This window comes from Leptonychotes weddellii, chromosome 7 (genome assembly GCF_054177405.1).
Source record: "Leptonychotes weddellii isolate Sample4059 chromosome 7, ASM5417740v2, whole genome shotgun sequence".
Lineage (NCBI taxonomy): Eukaryota > Metazoa > Chordata > Mammalia > Carnivora > Phocidae > Leptonychotes > Leptonychotes weddellii.
This window is the reverse complement of record NC_138375.1, coordinates 131,782,287-131,798,622: the sequence shown is the minus strand read 5'-3', so window position 1 is coordinate 131,798,622 and position 16,336 is coordinate 131,782,287. Positions and strand designations below refer to the sequence as shown.

The following is a 16,336-nucleotide window of genomic DNA, read 5'->3' as shown; positions in this document are numbered from 1 at the left end:
GGCGCAGGGCGATCCTTATGGGAATATGCTGTGCGCTTACCGTCTTCCGCTTCTTACACATCATGCCCCAGTGGACGTTTGAGGGGCCTTTTTAAACGCTTGGTGGAGTTAGTTTCAGCATGTTTTTGTATAGCACTGCCAAACTATGTTGCGTAGCGAGGGAACCATGAAGTTTTGTCTTTTCACCTCGCCCTTTGCCCTACGTGGCGCCGCCATCTTAAGCAGAAATGCATTATGGGGGCCGCCATTTTTGCTCGAACAGGCGGGTATTTCCGGTTCCGGCGGGGGCCTTTTCTCCCTTTTCCTCCGCAGGGCCGGGGCGATAGTGGCTGTGTTGCAGGTCTCTCTGAACTATCCAATTCCATCCTTGTCGCCGCGGCGACACCTGCACTCGCCGCCGCCATGACTGAGCAGATGACACTTCGTGGCACCCTCAAGGGCCACAACGGCTGGGTGACTCAGATCGCAACCACTCCCCAGTTCCCGGACATGATACTGTCCGCCTCTCGAGGTACGGGCTAAGGTGCGGGGCAAAGGATTGAGGGATGAGTGGGTTGCGCGCGTCGCCTGGCGTTGCCAGTGGCGCGCGAGTTGGCGGCTTGGAAAACTCCGTCCCGGTGTGAGTTGGGGCATGCGGACCCGGGCCTAGGCTTCAGCCCGGATAAGCCCGTGAGGCATTCCCACTTGGCGGAGATGGAGACCTAGATTAGCTCGTGGCTGGCAGGAGGATTGCAGGGTTGGAGTTTATTTCATACCCACCTTCTCGCAGGTGTGCCTGAGTGTGCACAGAAGCCTGCGGGGTCGGGCGGGGCGGTGATGATCCCAACATGCCATCTGAGTGCTTGTGCTGAGATCCAGAGGCTGTTTCTGAGCTTCTGCCCGGCCCTGTGCTTAGTGGGTAGTGGATGGACTCCAAGGGAAAGTCGTGTCTCCAATCTCCTTGCTGGCCCGTGCCTTTTTTTCCCCCTGCCTTCGGTTTTTTCATTCTCTGAACTTGGCAGCGGTTGGAGGCCTCTTGTGCCTTTTGTTGGCCCCCACACTATTAAAAGTAGGCTGAGGCTGGGGTAATGTTTGGTGCTTAATTGGAAAGTTTGTTCAGTCTAACATGTTTCATTGAAAGCATCCAGTCTGGTAGCGTGTAAAGCAACTTTTCCAAATTCAGCACTTGTGGCAGCCCTCAGCAGCAATTGTTAAGAATCTCACAGCTAGTCTTCCCACACCCAAGCAGTAGTGTTTATGCTTTAGATCTCAGATCTCAGATCTTTAGATCTCAGACTCAAAAAAGATGTTTAATTGATCTGAATGTTAGAAAAGAGCATCCAAAATCTGCTAAAGTTCTGTATCCCTGAGTTTAATCTTTATGGCATTACTCAGTTCTACTTGACTCTTTTTTGAATAGCCAATCACTTGTCCTTGACTAATAACGGCTCTCAGCCTGTGGTTCTCCTCCACCTTTGTGTGTCTTTGTTATCTTTTATGTCCACCAATGAACTTGAGGGATCCTGGATTATCCAGTAGATCAGCAAGGGGCTATGGGATTCCTCACTGGGTTTTCTCTCTTACCTCCCCTAGATAAGACTATTATCATGTGGAAGCTGACGAGGGATGAGACTAACTATGGCATCCCGCAGCGTGCTCTTCGGGGCCATTCCCACTTTGTTAGTGACGTGGTCATCTCCTCAGATGGCCAGTTTGCCCTCTCGGGCTCCTGGGATGGAACTCTTCGTCTTTGGGATCTCACAACGCAAGTAGCTGGTCAATTAACTTTGGGGCACTGGGAAAAAGCTGGGCAGAAATGATGTACATGTGTTGGGAGGTGGTTTCCAAGGGACAGTGAGGTTCATTGTGGGAACTGTAGGGCAAGAGAGTACCTAGAAAAGATAGTTGGGTTTGTTTGGTTTCTATCCTTGCTGCTTTTAATTAGTTAGGCAGAATTGTTAGGAGTGGGCTGGTTGAGCAGTTTTGCCACATACTGTGGTGGGGAGTTGGCGAGTGTTTGAAGCTGGTAAGCTTGGGAGCTCAGTCTTTGGATGGTCAGGCATAATGGAGGATCCCGGTGATGACAGATGACATTGTCAGCCAATCCCCATGCGGGAGTGAGGACATGTCCTGCAATTCTGAAGGGATTCTCTGGCATATGCTCAACCGTGGGCCTGTTGTGATCAGACCCATGTCCAGACTCATGTGATTAATGGCAGCTCCAGTGAGCCGAAAAGGCCAGGGAAATAGTCTGATGTGAAGGATGTTTGCGGCATTTAGAGACTGACCAAGTCCTCCTCTTCAGGGGTACCACCACACGCAGATTTGTAGGACATACCAAGGATGTGCTGAGTGTGGCCTTCTCCTCCGACAACCGGCAAATTGTTTCTGGCTCCCGAGATAAAACTATCAAGCTGTGGAATACTCTGGGTGTATGCAAGTATACTGTCCAGGTAACTGTGAAGGCACATGTAGAAAGCACATGTTGAAGATTCTCTATTCTTCTCATCTTGCCAGTATGTGGTGATTTCAAGCCTGGCCTGGACTCTAAAGGGTTTTGTTAATACTAAGATTTGGGTTCTGGGGGTGTGAATACTTCCCATGTAACTGAGGGAAGGGGTGGTGGGTTTCATGGGGACCAGGATCGTTTCTCCTGATTTCTGTCTTCTGCAGGACGAGAGCCATTCGGAGTGGGTATCTTGTGTCCGATTTTCACCCAATAGCAGCAATCCCATTATTGTCTCCTGTGGCTGGGACAAGCTGGTCAAGGTGAGCTTGGAACCAGGGTGTAGGGCCTTTACCAGCCAGAATATTCTCCCACTGCCTCCCAGGTGGTCATAAGCTCTAACTTCGAAGGCTTTGTCCCTCAGTTGGCTTTTACTATGGCTGTCTTCTAAGTACAGACCATTAGTTCTTAATACTTTCTCTGAAGTAGCTAATTAAGCCCAGTGTCCCCCATAAAGCAACACACAGAACATTTGTTATCTTTTTTAATCTTAATTGTCCTTGGGTGACCAAGACAAATTCTTTTAACCTTTTTGTTACTGATAGAATGAAAAATAGCCACCCTGTCCTGGAATGCTTTTAAATAAGGTGCCATGCCTTTTTCATTTGTCCTGAGCCCTCCTGACCCCAGTGGATTCAGAGCCAGGTTCTTCACCTGTTACCCCCCAACCTCCCAAACCTAGGTATGGAACTTGGCAAACTGCAAGCTGAAGACCAATCACATCGGCCACACGGGCTACCTGAACACTGTAACTGTCTCTCCAGATGGATCCCTCTGCGCTTCTGGAGGGAAGGTATTCAGGAACTGGGAGTTACTACTCAGTGGGGGACAGTGTTTTAGAAAGAATACTTATGATAATGAGATAGCAATCCAAGATTTCTTAAGATTGCTTTCTAGAAATGACATAGATAAGGCATACTGTTTGGAACAAAAAGATTATTTTCAGTAAAGCTGGTTTCTTGAAGCTATTGATTAGTAGGTTTCAGTTTTTAGAACTGATTGTAGTTATTTAGAAGTTGTCAGAGACGTAGGGTTGGTGAGGTTTCCTGCATGAAAGGAAAGGCTTTCAGAGATCAATATTGGTATTTGAATCCTTAGCTTTTGGGACATTTGTGGGGGAAGGGACAGAATTTTGAGACTGTTGAGATTAACATCTGGAATAGGTTTCATATTGCCCTAATTCCCTTTCCTTATCTTTCCAGGATGGCCAAGCCATGCTGTGGGATCTCAACGAAGGCAAGCACCTTTATACACTTGATGGTGGGGACATCATTAATGCCCTGTGCTTCAGTCCTAACCGATACTGGCTCTGTGCTGCCACAGGCCCCAGCATCAAGATCTGGGTGAGTGTGGGCTATAGTTAAGGCCGAGCACCTGGCTGTACTCTGAGCCCTGGCAATGTTGTGATTTCCTCATATGTCACTGATGGGATTCAAGCTTCCTGAACAACCATGGGGCTATCAGTGGAGATCAAGGAAGAGCAAGTTAACAGCTTCCCAAGATTGGGATTTACAGTGGTGGCAGATATTTGTCTACTAAAGGGGATGGCAAATTACAACAATTTACTCAAACTCAGCACAGTTGACATGTTGGTCTAGATTGTTCTGGTGGGGAGGAAGGGAGGCACGCCTGTGCATTTTAGGCTGTTCAGCAACATCCTCAACCTCTACCCGCCTGCCCCCCGCTCCCCGCCAATGCTTGTAACAGAGTCCCTCCTTATCCTGATTTTGCTCCTTCCCCAGGACTTGGAAGGCAAGATCATTGTAGATGAACTAAAGCAAGAAGTTATCAGTACCAGCAGCAAGGCAGAGCCACCCCAGTGTACCTCTCTGGCCTGGTCTGCTGATGGTCAGGTAAGTAGGTCTCTCCTTAAGTGACTTGGCTTCTACCTTTTCTCTCTCCCTTTATGCTCTTGGTGTGTCTTTGACATAAAGTAAAATGACAAAATTAGCCAGGGTGATTTGGGAGGACCAGATTAGCTGTGCCAGTGAATAGAGTACATGTTCCCGAATTGGAAGGAAAATTGATCTAGCAGGCAGTGATTACCTGCCTTCAGTTAACACCTCAGATAACCATTTTACAAAAGTATGAATCCTTAATACCAGCTGTTGGCTTCTCTAGGAATATATACTGCCTACAACCTGGTGGTTAGGAGATTGGGGATCTTAAAAGAAAGGCCATCTTTATTACTAGAAATGCAGAGTTCTGTGGCTCTGACATGACCTATCATTGTCCTTTCTCCCTTGCAGACTCTGTTTGCCGGCTACACAGACAACCTGGTGCGCGTGTGGCAGGTGACCATCGGCACCCGCTAGAAATATGGCAGAGCTCTAGGAATAAAACATTGGTTTTCTGACTTTTAGAAAGTGTCTTTTTCTGATAAACAAGAAAAGCTACTTTGTAATGCTATGCTACATCACAATATCCTGTGTCTCGAGTATAGATCCTCTAGGCCTCCCTTAAGCCTGGCGAAAATGTTCTTCAGGAATAGTAAAACCTCAGTCCTAGCTTATAAAGAAATAACAAATAGGCATTTTGTCATTCCTCAAAGCCCGATTACAAAACAAATATTCTGAAACTCCTCAGGTTAGTCTGTCGAGTTGGGTCTTTTTGTTGGAGATTTTTGAATCCATTTATGATGAAGCAACTCTTCACTAGAAGAATTGCGTAATAATTTTTACTCCTTCCATTGTTGGACACTAAAAATTGTACAGAGTGGTCTGCAGGTATTTGTACATATAATCACAGCTGGCTTTTTTCTTCAAGTGGTGGGTAAGTAACATGCAGCATGTTGATGTAGCCTGTACAGATCTTCCATTTCCTTTTCTGTCAGCTCATAATGGTAATGAGATCTCTGGCTTTAGCTTCAACTTTTATGGTATTTCAGCTAGATAAAATCACACAGAAAGACTTTGGAAATGTGAAGATTCTTGGGAAAACCATAGTCCTAAAGCCACAATAGCAGCAAACAAACATCTTCAAGTGCATCCTGAAGAGGGTGCCAGTAAAAAAACAACTACTGTAGGTCATTCAGATGGGTCTAGGGAATGAGTATCAGTCTATGGGAATAAGGTCATGCTTGAGAAAGAGGGCTCACCAAATGTGACCAGTGCAAAAGGCAGGTTATCACAAGAAGGTACAATTAGTCCTCTGTTCTTTGGCATCACATTAGAGGAACTGGCTTACTATGGAAAAAAATGTTGTCTCATCCTGTTTTTGTTCATCTAAAGGAAAGGACTCCACAAAAGAAGCAAATAAACTTTTTATTTCCACAACACAACCCATCTTCCCTTTTCCCCAGGAACATAAATTGACCTCTGCCATCAAAGTAGAGGACAAAAGCTGACAAGTGACAGAAGGCGAGGGGATTACTAGAAAAATAGATTATACCCAAGGCTCTTCTGGGGATCCAAACCCCTGTCCCCAGGCTCCTGGTCAGGGCTCACCAAATGGAGAACTAAAGACATGAAGAGGCTGGAAACTGACACAAGGAACTCCATTGAACAAAGGGGAAAGGAGCCTGGCAGTGAAAAGACCTGGAGGGGTTGGATGGGGTGAGCTTTACTCCTAGTTTGAGTGCTGGAAAAAAGGAAGGGGGAGAAAATAATTTATTGGGTGATATATAATGGTATGTAGTTTAAACCATGTCAACCATTCTAGAGCTCTCAAGCTAAATTCTGGCCAGTCTATGGAGGTAGAAATTGGGGATGGAAGGAGTTCAGAATCCCTCCTACTTCCCCTGGAGAGTAGACATTTATTACCCAGCTCTACCCTTTTGCCCAACCTGCCTCCCCCAAAAAAAGCTTCCAAATCCCTTAGCTAAAATTTGCATCAGAAAATGGAATTGAAATGGGGGCAGACATGAGTCTTGCTCAAGTACCCCAGCCTGGGAACTGACAGGGTTGAAGAGCAGGGGCAGGGAAAGGGAAGTTAAGTAATGGGAGTTAAATCTCCGCTCATCCCCTACTCAAACTCAGACCCCTGGGTGGACAGAGGGAAGGAAAACCAGGCAGCTGTTCTCATCAGGGACCCATGCAGACCTGTTGGACAGACATTGCAGGTGAGAGAAGGCCGAGCTGCAGGCCAGGAGGGTTCTTTAGGCTCCTAGAGGGAGAAGCGGGCCTGGGTCAAAGGGGAGCAGGAAGCAACAAACAGTGGAAGGAGCCTTTGAGCCCCCAAACTTACGGGCCACCCTCCACCACCACCCGCCCCCCAAGTGCTAACCAGAGGGGCCCCTGCGGGTGGCAGGCTTATCAAGGGCAGAGCTTGATACGGGTGCCCTTGGAGAGCACCCGAAAGAAAGGGAAGACACGCTCGCCCAGGAAAGCAGCTGAGAAGGTATGCACATGGGCTAGAGTCTCCGCATTGTAGAAGCCCAGGCGCCCAGCCTCATAGTCCAGGTACACGCCAAAGCGCCGTGGTTTCTCACTTGGGCTCAGCAGTGTCTGCTCCGTTGAGCTCTGTGCCTGGTAGCGTTTGCCGTTGGTGCCCACACACCACACTTCCCGCTGGAGCAGGGGCTGTTGGGGTAGGTGCAGCCGGCGGCGGCGATGGTGATGGCGCGAGGAGCTGGCATCCCCACTGCCCACAGAGGACCCCCCAGAGCCCACCTTCTCCTTATGATGGGTCGATTCACGGGCAGCGCCCACCGCCCAACCCCGCCGCCCGCCCACCTCTACCTCCCAGTAGTGCCGGCCAGAGCGGAAGCCTTGGGCCCCCAAGACGCAGCAGTCGGCTGAGAAGCGCTTGGAATGGTCAGCAACCTCCTGCCGCCGCTCTGCCAGGCGGACCCCCCGGCGGTCAGGGGACAGCATCAGAGCCGGGTGAGCCGTGTCAGGGTCCAGCGTCAGGTCCACTTGGGAGGGGGGAGGACAAATATGCCAGGGCTGGAACAACTTGTTCCCCTGCCCTCCCCTTTGCCTCCCTCCCTCCCAGCCTTCCAGGTGTCCTCACCCCACCCCATCCTAGAGGCCAAACTTGAGTTCCTATGGGCTCCACTTCTTTCCCCATTGTTTCCAGGACACTGGACAGGTCTAATGCTGGCCCTGGCTCTTCTTGCTACCCACCTCCCTCCCCGACCACCAACACCTACCTGGACTAGGACAAAAGCTACTCTTGGCTTGAAGCCCCAAGCAGCCTACCTGTATCCTGCTCCACCTCAACCCCAATCGCCCCCCCTGGGACCCACCTACCCCCTCAGAACCCAATCTCTGGTCTGTAAAGGGAAAGGCAAAGGAAGGTCGTACAGGTGACCTCCCTACCTCGGGCAGCCTGACAGAACATCCGGCTCATTTTCCTCACGATGGCATCTGTCAAGAAGTCATGGCTATGGGGTTGACACGGGTCAGGGGACCAGACCTCTGGGGGCTGCAGCTGTACCTCTTCACACCTGGAGGAAGGGGGACCGGGCAGGGGGTGGGACCATGATATTCCCAGAGGGAAGAGCAAAAGCTGAGGGGAAGGAGAGGAGGGTCCAGGAGGCAGAAACTCGGGTCCTGGGGAAGGAAGGAAAGGAGCGGGATATCCAAGAGAGGTAGGGATGGGGAACCAGATGCCACTGGGTCACAGAGGAAAAGGGTGGCAACACACCTATTGAAAGTCTCCTTGATGTCCTGGGAATAACAGAAACAAAAAGAGGGAGAGGGAAAAAGAGACAAAGAGAGAGTCAGCTGCACAGAGACAGCTCCTTTCTCCCAATCTGATTCCAGCCAGAGAAAGGACTGAACTTGAACAGGGAGTAAGAAAGAGCACCCTCAAGGCCCTCAATAAGCATGTATCTATCTCAGTAATCCCTATGCCTCAGCACACCTAATTCATCTCATCCTGTGCAAGACCAATAACAGAATCTTCAACCCCAGTAAAAGAATTTTCACAACATGACTTGGTCATCTTTTTCAGGATATTGCTGTCAAAAATTCTTTCCTCAACTCTCCTTTAAAACCTTCATTCTACAACTGAATCTTCTTTCTTTTCACTGGGTATAATCACACGTACACCACATTTGGCATTAACTCTGTCCCCAGCCTCAAAAAACCTTTTGGTCTTAGGTTAAATCATCGTGGGTTCCTCTCAATGAGAAGAGAGGCAGCTCTGAACAGATGTTTGGTAAGCATTGCCTGACAGAGCAAGTACAGGGTTTTGGGGAGACAGGGAGATAAGGAAGGGGGCACTGCTCACCTGGAGCAGCCGCAGGCCCCCCTGCTGGCTCCGCTCCTGGGCCTCGGCCAGCAGGCGGCTCAGCTGGGCAGCCTGCTCCGCCAGGCGGCTAGCCGCTGCTCCTGCACGCCCTAGCTGGGCTTCGTGCATCTCTCGGAGGCGCCGCTCCAACCCTGCCTGCTCTTCAGCCAGAAACCGTGTCAGCCGCCCGAACTCCGAGGCCACAGCTGCCAGCTCTGACTTCATCTGGCTCTGGGATGATGCAAAGGGGATGGTGGATACCACCTCAACACACAGAAACATAAACTTCCAATTTTGCAACTGCTGCCCCTCAATCCAAGGTAATGGAGCCCTACATCCCAAATGGAAAGAGGCCCCTGTCCCCTTCCCCGCCTCCCAGCCTTACCAGGCCCCACTCCCACACCCCCAGCACAGTGGTCTCAAACTCAACAACTTCTGCCGGTAACTTTATCTCCACCCTGGCTAACTAACTTGATTCATTCTTCAGGTCTAAGCTTAAAAATATTCCCTCCAGATCTAAATCAGGACCACCCCCAAAAATATCACTGTATATCATGGCATTAATCTTAGGTTATGTTTACGCTGAAGTATCTTTTAACATCCTTTTCCACCACTGCATAATCTCTGTTTGCCACAGGGTCCTCAGACCCTGGAAGAGCACCAACCACAGAGTAGGTACTTAGAATTTTTTGAAATGAATAAATTAAAAATTCAGGAATCAGGATATGAAGTTAGGGTCTTGACTATACCACTAAAGACCTCAGAAAGTCACCCAATCCTTCTAGATCGGAGTCTAGCAAACTCTTCCTGTAAACAGCCAAATTATATTTTACACTTTAAGAGCCAAGAGGCAAAATCATGGGCATCACTGTGTAGGTACTTCTACATATAATGACAGAAAACTTCTGCCCACTCTTACCCCATTTGCCTGGGCTGGGGAATCCCGATAGTGGGCATGCTTTCCACCCACCAACTAGAGACATTCTTGGGACAAAGAATAACAGGCCAGAGAGAGAAAGGATGTTCTGACTGACCAAGTGGGTGAAGGAAGTCAGTTTCACCCTCTGCCCCACAGACACTCAGATCTGACATCCTCTCTCTGTAACCGAGGACCCCAGAGCATCTGGCTAGAGGCAAGAGGACTCCATGGCTCCCAGACTCAGATTCCACCACTTAGTGCCTGGCAGTAGCCAGCAGCAGAGTTCCTAATGTGTAGGTGGCAAAGAGTAAGCACAAGCCCTGGGAAGTGGCAAGACCCCTCAACTGGCCAGAGTGGTAGGCGTGGGAGAGATGAGGGAAGAGGTCAGACAAGAAGGATGTCCTGGCTTGGTCTCCAAAGCTCAGTGCCAGGCCATTCTCAGTGCCTGCTGACCTTACAAAAACAGGTACAGAGTTGGGGGTGGGGGGTTGATATTATGGGAAAAAATATCTAAAAATACTCCTTGGGGAGGGGTGATCAATCATGAAAAACAGCTGAGAAACACTGGACTAGAAAAGACTAAGTCTCTGCCATGCTAACATTCCTATTGTCCATTAAACACTCTGGCCCCCCTCTCCTGCTCAGGGCTGCCCTGCCATCTGTCCTGGGAACTGGGGCTCCTCTGATGGCTGTTATGTGGATTTTCCTTGCCCATTTCTGCCCTCTGTGCTATCCGGTGTGGTGGGCACTGGGCCTGGAGTGAGGTGTCTGGGTGGTAAGCCTGCTTTGCAGCCCTGGGCCAGGGACCCAACCTCTCTGCCCCAGGCCTGCTTCCACTCCCATTTTGGAACCTAGGAACGAACACGCCCTCTACCGTCTAAAGCCCCTCTCTCTTCAGGATCCTGAGAATGTGTCTACTTCTCTCCCAGGCCTCGGCTGCCCCTCTTCAGGGAATCTAGCCACCACTTTTGAGAGTGGGCAGCCCATCTTCCCTGCCTGATCACAGAGCCAGTCAACCCCATCAAGGACATTCACCCACCTTCAGCTCTGTCACCCGCCTTTCCTCCTTGGCCTTCATCTTCTGCACAGCCTCTAGGTGCTTCCTCAGTGGTTCCACATGCCCCTGCAGTTTGGCCTGAGGGAATGGGAAAGGAAGGTTAGAGGCCTGGGATGGGAGAGGCACCTGCTTTCACCTCCCCCATCTTCCCTGCAGTGCCTGGGGGCCACCTCCCCCATCTTCCCTGCAGTGCACTGGGGCCCAAAGCCTGATCCCCACCACAGGTACCAAATAAACATCATACTCCCTTCCTCCCCTTTCTTCTCTTCAGATGATGACAAAGGCCTCCAACATTCTGCCTGCACTCATGTACAGAAGCCCTGGGTGTGTTCTCTAAAAGTAGGATCCTGAGGACTACAGAGCCCCATACTCGGAGTTGGAGTGGACCTGGCCTGAAGCCTTCACCACACAAAGTCCTTCCACATGAATGTTCCTGCCTATGGTCCCTTCCCCCTCATAAGCAATCTTCCTTGTAACTTTCATCTCTAAATACTTCTCTGACAATTTTGTGCCTGTGCTAAAGATCCTTCAGTGGTTCTCCACCACCTGCAAAATATGAGGCTCTCATTGCTTCTACATTTCTAGCCTCCTCTCCTACACTTGCCCCTTCTAATACAGACTCTTAGTTTTAGCCACATAAAACTACCTGTCTTTTCCTGAATGTAATTCCGTATCTTTATCCATGCTGTTCCCTCTGCCTGGGATTGCCTTTCTCCGTTTGGCTCAAGGCATGCTTCCTTTAAAACCCAGCTACCTGACCATGGTTCAGATCCTCCCTGCCTCCAACTTACTCTGTCACCCCAAGGAACATGAATACAACCTTTACAATACTTCTGAGGCACTGATTTTTAGGTATGCCTCCCCCAGGACACAGGGGCTCCTGGGGGCAGGGGCCCCCCTTAATTTCTATGCCTCTCTGTCCATTTCTCTCCCACTCACTTACTAAATGGAAAACAAAAACCGTCTCTTCCTAAGGTTTTAACCTTCACAGCCAATATGCATTTGAGTCTATGTTCCAATCACTTGTAACAGAATCTTTTTCTTTAAAAGGCTGTTAGAGACCAAAGATGGGCCCAACCTGTTTTTTTTTCCTTTTTAATGTCTCCTACTACTTCTGCCTTTCTCCTTCCTTTTCCTTGAGAGATAGTACAGGGCAGAAGAGCTCAAGCCTAGACTCCAATCTAAACCTGAATGGAACCAGATGACCTGATGCGAGCCACATTTCCAGTTTCCTCACCTTACATGGGAATTGGGAATAACAGAATCTACCTTATGGACAGTATGCTTCATACAGTGTCTGGGATGTACCAAAGATCAATAAATGTTATCTAGTATTCTCTACCTATGTCTAAGCTGCCAGTGACAACCTGATAATGACCCCTGAACTAAAGAGGTTACTGACCCAGAGTACAAAAGGCAGTTGTTGCACAGGATAAGTGGTTGTTGAAAAAATTACATTAAAAATATTACAAGCAATCCCTTACATGAAAGTAGTATAAACTACAAAAAATTTTGTCTTTTGATATTACCTTCTTTTCTCCAACTCTATTCAGAATTTATGATGCTTAAATTTCCATTTAATATTTTTCCTAAATAACTGACAAAAAATTCATGAGCACAAATCCAGAGTACTATTTAAGAGAAATTATCAAGGACTTCCACCTTTTTAGGAGCTTTATTTATACATCATTTGTATTATTACCTATTCAATAAAGAAATATTTCTAAAAAACAACACTGTTCCAAGCTAGTGCTAGTTAGTGTACATATTTGAAAGGGATAAACTACCTGCCCATAAAATAGCCTGTAAGTTAGAAAAGGAATCACTCAAATTAGTTTTATATAATAAAACTTATGTATTTACATTTGCTGATCAGTTAATGGCAGATTATTTGCATCTATGTGGCCTCCTCAAACTGCAGAGCCCTACTGGGCTGGCATACAACAGATGTGGCTAACACAAATTAAAATCCAGTTTCAGAAGCTCTTCAGAAGAGTCCTGTAGGAGGAGGGTGGAGAAGGGATGGAATGCCCATGAATAGTCCACCCCAAGATTCAGTTAACAAACTGACTGCCCATTGATGGGTACAGTTAACTAGGAGCCAAAAGGAGGTAAAAAAAGGACAAAATGAGATCACAGCCTCCCCTAACAACACAGGGCCTAAAAAACAGGTGATGTTACCAATGCAGTGATCCCCATGCTACGCTGGGCTTTCTTAAAGATATTTTGATACTCTCCCTGTCTCTGACTCAGAATCTCAAGTGGTAGGGCCCACTGTACTTTTGAAAACTCCCCTAGTAATTGGGACAATCACCGTGTGGAAGAAACAGTTACTTGTCATGAGGGTATAAGTTTGTCTTAGCTGTACTGCTCATAGCTGAGAAGTTCTAGACTCGTTACTCTAAAATTAGGGTAATGATAAAAATTATCTAAATGAGGTTACTGTGTGACAATGTATGAAAACACAGGTCATAACACAAAGAAGTTCCGCACAGACCACATAGGAGCTACCCTTTCTTCCTCCTGGTCCCACTATCTCAAACCCATCCCAGGAATGCTATTTGTGCTGGCTGTCTCACAGACAAATCTTACTTATATCCCAAAACAGTGAGGCCAGAAGTAGGGTGCAAAGTATTATCCAAACTAGAATCAGACTCCAAGAAGTCACATGTCAGGAAAGTCAAACTAACAAGACATCTAAATGGCGGTGACACTGTTAACAGTATGCAGGGGCGCTGGGGCAGGGGAAGGGGGTCATAACCAAGTCCATCACTTACTAGTAGCTGTGTGGCCCTGTGTATGTGACTTAAATCTGTTTCCTAATCTGTAAAACAGGGATAGAAACCATATCAAACTTACAGGATTATTTTGAGTTTTAAATGAGTCCATGAAGTGCTTAGTACAGTGCCTGGTGTACATAGTAAGTAAAGTGTTCAGTAAATATTAACTTTTAATCCTGGAGAAATTAAAGTTCCAAGACTTTTAGAGATGCCTGAGTGAATATTCACAAGTGCAGAGCCCGGTCTTCTGATTTAGAAGCCTCTCCCTTTTTTCTGCATTCTCAGGAAAGGTAAGTTCTAGTCAGTACATTAGACTGATTCAGATCTAACAAAAGTCCGTGAGGAGAAACAAGCCATATCAGGGGGTAGGTGAGAAACCCATTAAAAGGCAAATGCAGAGTATCTGGGTCTGACACTAGTAGTCATTTCTACATTCCTGCTCCTTAAGGCACTTTCTTATTCTTTGAGGCCCCAAGTCCTTCCCAACTCTAGGGGTCTGAGTCAAGGACAGACTGAAGACTCACCCAGAGGAAAATGAGACTGGTGGTAAAGCCTGAGGGGATTGTCACCTGCACTCCTACACTTAGAGACAGTGGAAGTGTGAAACAGCAGTGCTTTCCCTAAGAGATGCAACCCAATGATACGGTATCATATGCGCTTTGCCCAATTTCTTTTGAGGAAGCCAATCTTCCTGGTCTTCTTCACTGGTCCGCTTTGTCTGTACAGGATCCTTCTCAGTCTAACCCACCTTGATGCCAGTAAGTGCTAAGTAAAGGAAAATCAGCTCACCAGTGCATGAAGTTTTGGGGTGGGGAGGGGACATGTTTCCTTTTCCCAGCTCCTCATACTTCCTCTCCACCCCCACTAAACTCCCCTCTTCTACTTCTCTCACCTTATACTCCTGCACCACCTCCTCCAATGGCACCACGCTGTGTTGTTTGTGGCTCCTGGATTCTCTGCACACCACACAGATGGCCTCTTCATCCACCTCGCAGAAGAGCTTCAGGGCTTCCTGGTGTTTGGGACAAATGCCCTGCTCGCTCCCACGGCTCCCTCGACCAGGAGTTGGGTGCATCTGCCGAATCACCTGGACCATGTTGGCCAGCTGCAGGTTGGGGCGGAAGCTCCGCCTGGGAAAGCTCTTTCGGCACTGAGGGCAGGTGAAGCACCTCCGAGGGGCTGGAGGCGGGGGCAGTGGGGTGACGGGGTCTAGCTCCTCTTCCTCATCCTCCTCCAGTACTTCCTCCTCGTCCTCCTCATCCTCCCCTCTCAGGTCCTCCTCCATGTCCCCCAAGTAGTAGTCCAAATCTTCCTCCTCGTCCTCCTCCTCCCACACGTAGTCCATGTTGTCCCAGTTGGACCCTCCCATGCCACTGGTCCAGAACACACCCTCCTCTTCCTCCTCGACCTCCTCCTCCATGTCGCCCTCATAGTCTTCATCCCGCATGGGGGTGTCCCACCCTCCACCAGCTCCCACAGCCTCCACTTCCTCCTCCTCTCCGTCCTCCTCTTCCTCCTCCCGGTCCAACTCATCTCTGTCCTCCTCATCCTCCCCTCCCCACAACTGGGTTACACACACTCGGCAGAAGTTGTGCCCGCAGCCGATGGACACGGGGTCCGTGAAGTAATCGAGGCAGATGGCGCACACCGCCTCCTCCTGAAGGGTCTGCACAGGGTTGGGTGCCATGGCAACGGCAGCCATCTTAGTGTCCAGTCAGCCAGTGTAGATGGGCGGTGGGGGGGCGGGGGGCGGGGGTCTTCCCTCTCAGACGCCCTGACGACCCGGCCCCACCCCCACCCCGCCTCTCCACACCTTGCCTCAAGCGCAGGCAGAGGAAGGTCCTCCCGACAACCCACCCCTCCACACAGAGTTCCCTACTCCTAGACGACAACCGTGTCTCTGCGAGGGGAGGGGACAAAGCTGAGCGCTACAGCCAAGTCCCTCAGGTGGCCCTGAGTGCAAATCTGTCCCAACGCTCCCTTGGCCTCCTCATAAACCCCCGCCCCTCCTCACTTCCTGGCTCCGCCCCCTCACTTCCGGCCTTCCTTCCAACACTTCCGGTATCTGCGAATTTCCTAAGCTCGCGAGTTCCCTCCGCCGTAGCGCTACGCCCCCTTCTTTCCTCCCGGGCCCCTGGGCGACAGGAAACGGCGAGGAGACGCTCTAGCAGGCACACGGGAACAGGGCGTGAGGGCTAGAACGAAGGAGGCCCACGTCTCTGTAATACGAAGGAGCAGGGAACGCGGACGACCCGGAAGAACCGGCCTCCCCCATCCCCCACCACTGGGGATAAACTTCGGGGGACGGTGGAAGCGCTTAGCGGCCGTCCGCTCTCGGTGCTGTGACCGCGTCGGCCCGGCGCCATCCTACTAACCGAGCACTGAGGACTGCACCAGGGACTCCGGACGGCCGATGCCGGAAGCGGAGGGGCGGGTCCCGGTGAGCGTCCTCAAGTACTTCCGGCCCTTCTAGGCCGAGGACTTTGTTGTTTGGGAACTCAAGAGTTCTAGGAGACCTTGCCAATCATCCCCACTATAGTTGGCATTTCCACACGCATTTGAGAAACTGCCGTCTGGTCACTGTCGTATCGTTTAGATGAACTTTTCTAACGGCCCATCAGTAAAGGAATAGTGAAATCATTACGTGAACATTCACACAGTGGAACATTATCACGTTCTTTACCTGTAAAAAGAGAATCCTTTTCAAGATGTATTGTGAGGTGAGAAAAGCGAGGTGCTGAAAAATGTAGACTGTACTACCATCTGTAAAAAAGGGGGGTGTTAGATGTATTTGATAACTTTATCGTCCTGTATTTACTCATATAAAATAAGGGTAATAGTCCCTATCAGAGGGTTTTGTGAAGTTAGAGTTAATATAATTTCAAAGCGATTAGTATGTTGCTTAGCACATAGTAACT

At 49.2% G+C, this 16,336-nt stretch overlaps 2 protein-coding genes and 2 non-coding genes across 10 annotated transcripts; 3 read left to right on the top strand and 1 right to left on the bottom strand.

Moving 5' to 3' along the window:
* The first annotated feature begins 281 nt into the window (after positions 1–281).
* On the top strand, positions 282–4,851 carry RACK1 (receptor for activated C kinase 1). Its single transcript, XM_006746567.3, has 8 exons — positions 282–511; positions 1,573–1,744; positions 2,285–2,432; positions 2,653–2,748; positions 3,168–3,278; positions 3,688–3,828; positions 4,228–4,338; positions 4,735–4,851. Exons 1-8 carry the CDS (start codon positions 403–405, stop codon positions 4,798–4,800), a joined length of 954 nt encoding a protein of 317 aa, XP_006746630.1. The 5' UTR covers positions 282–402; the 3' UTR covers positions 4,801–4,851.
* Positions 808–875, top strand: LOC115936683 (small nucleolar RNA SNORD95). Its single transcript, XR_004072094.1, has one exon. It is a non-coding gene; the product is annotated as a small nucleolar RNA SNORD95 (small nucleolar RNA).
* On the top strand, positions 2,050–2,128 carry LOC115936682 (small nucleolar RNA SNORD96 family). The gene has a single exon (XR_004072093.1). It is a non-coding gene; the product is annotated as a small nucleolar RNA SNORD96 family (small nucleolar RNA).
* An 881-nt stretch (positions 4,852–5,732) lies between the features above and the next one.
* On the bottom strand, positions 5,733–15,845 carry TRIM41 (tripartite motif containing 41). 7 transcript variants are annotated; one of them, XM_031017356.1, is made up of 8 exons: positions 14,311–15,845; positions 10,621–10,716; positions 8,663–8,926; positions 8,075–8,097; positions 7,747–7,874; positions 7,165–7,340; positions 6,526–6,589; positions 5,733–6,064 (listed from the first exon to the last, which is right to left on the bottom strand). In XM_031017356.1, exons 1-8 carry the CDS (start codon positions 15,118–15,120, stop codon positions 5,943–5,945), a joined length of 1,683 nt encoding a protein of 560 aa, XP_030873216.1. In that variant the 5' UTR covers positions 15,121–15,845; the 3' UTR covers positions 5,733–5,942. The 7 variants fall into 7 exon arrangements, 6 of the variants coding, with proteins under 6 accessions (XP_030873216.1, XP_030873217.1, XP_030873218.1 ...); XM_031017357.1 differs by having other exon boundaries at positions 8,663–8,893; XM_031017358.2 differs by having other exon boundaries at positions 5,733–6,589.
* Positions 15,846–16,336: the final 491 nt, after the last annotated feature.